Source organism: Penaeus monodon, chromosome 22 (assembly GCF_015228065.2).
Source record: "Penaeus monodon isolate SGIC_2016 chromosome 22, NSTDA_Pmon_1, whole genome shotgun sequence".
NCBI classification, from domain to species: domain Eukaryota; kingdom Metazoa; phylum Arthropoda; class Malacostraca; order Decapoda; family Penaeidae; genus Penaeus; species Penaeus monodon.
Window position 1 is genome coordinate 14970780 of NC_051407.1, and position 374 is coordinate 14971153.

A 374-nucleotide genomic window follows, 5' to 3' on the forward strand; every position below is an offset into this window, starting at 1 on the left:
TTTTAGAAAATCAATCTATGATAACTATGATAATTATAATAATAAACGGAATTACATTTTCTCCCGGTACTTCATATATCACACAAAAAAACGCACACAGGCACTCCTTACCGCTAAGGACGACATTCCTGTTGAGTCTAACCAGGGCTATATCGTTATAATCCAGACCGAATTTGTTGAAGTCCGGATGAAGGACAATAGCTTCTGGGCTGAAGGTCTGGTATCCATGGGCGTCCTGCGTCGGTTCTAAATATTCAGTTCCGAGGCGAATGGTAGTGCTAGGGAGGGGAGGGGGGAGGAGGGGGTATCAATTTGAGCCTTTATTCACACTCCTTGGATTTAGAGGGAAGGTGGGAGAGAATGTAGGGTGGGAA

The 374-nt window shown here is 44.1% G+C and overlaps 1 protein-coding gene across 1 annotated transcript in view; it reads right to left on the reverse strand.

The window, feature by feature from the left end:
- The window catches only part of LOC119587337 (phenoloxidase-activating factor 3-like), a 14893-nt gene that overhangs the window by 1381 nt on the left and 13138 nt on the right, over nt 1-374 (reverse strand). Inside the window, exon 6 of the mRNA XM_037936085.1 lies at nt 112-278. Coding sequence (XP_037792013.1) covers nt 112-278 — 167 coding nt within the window. The remainder of the gene's footprint in view (nt 1-111; nt 279-374) is intronic.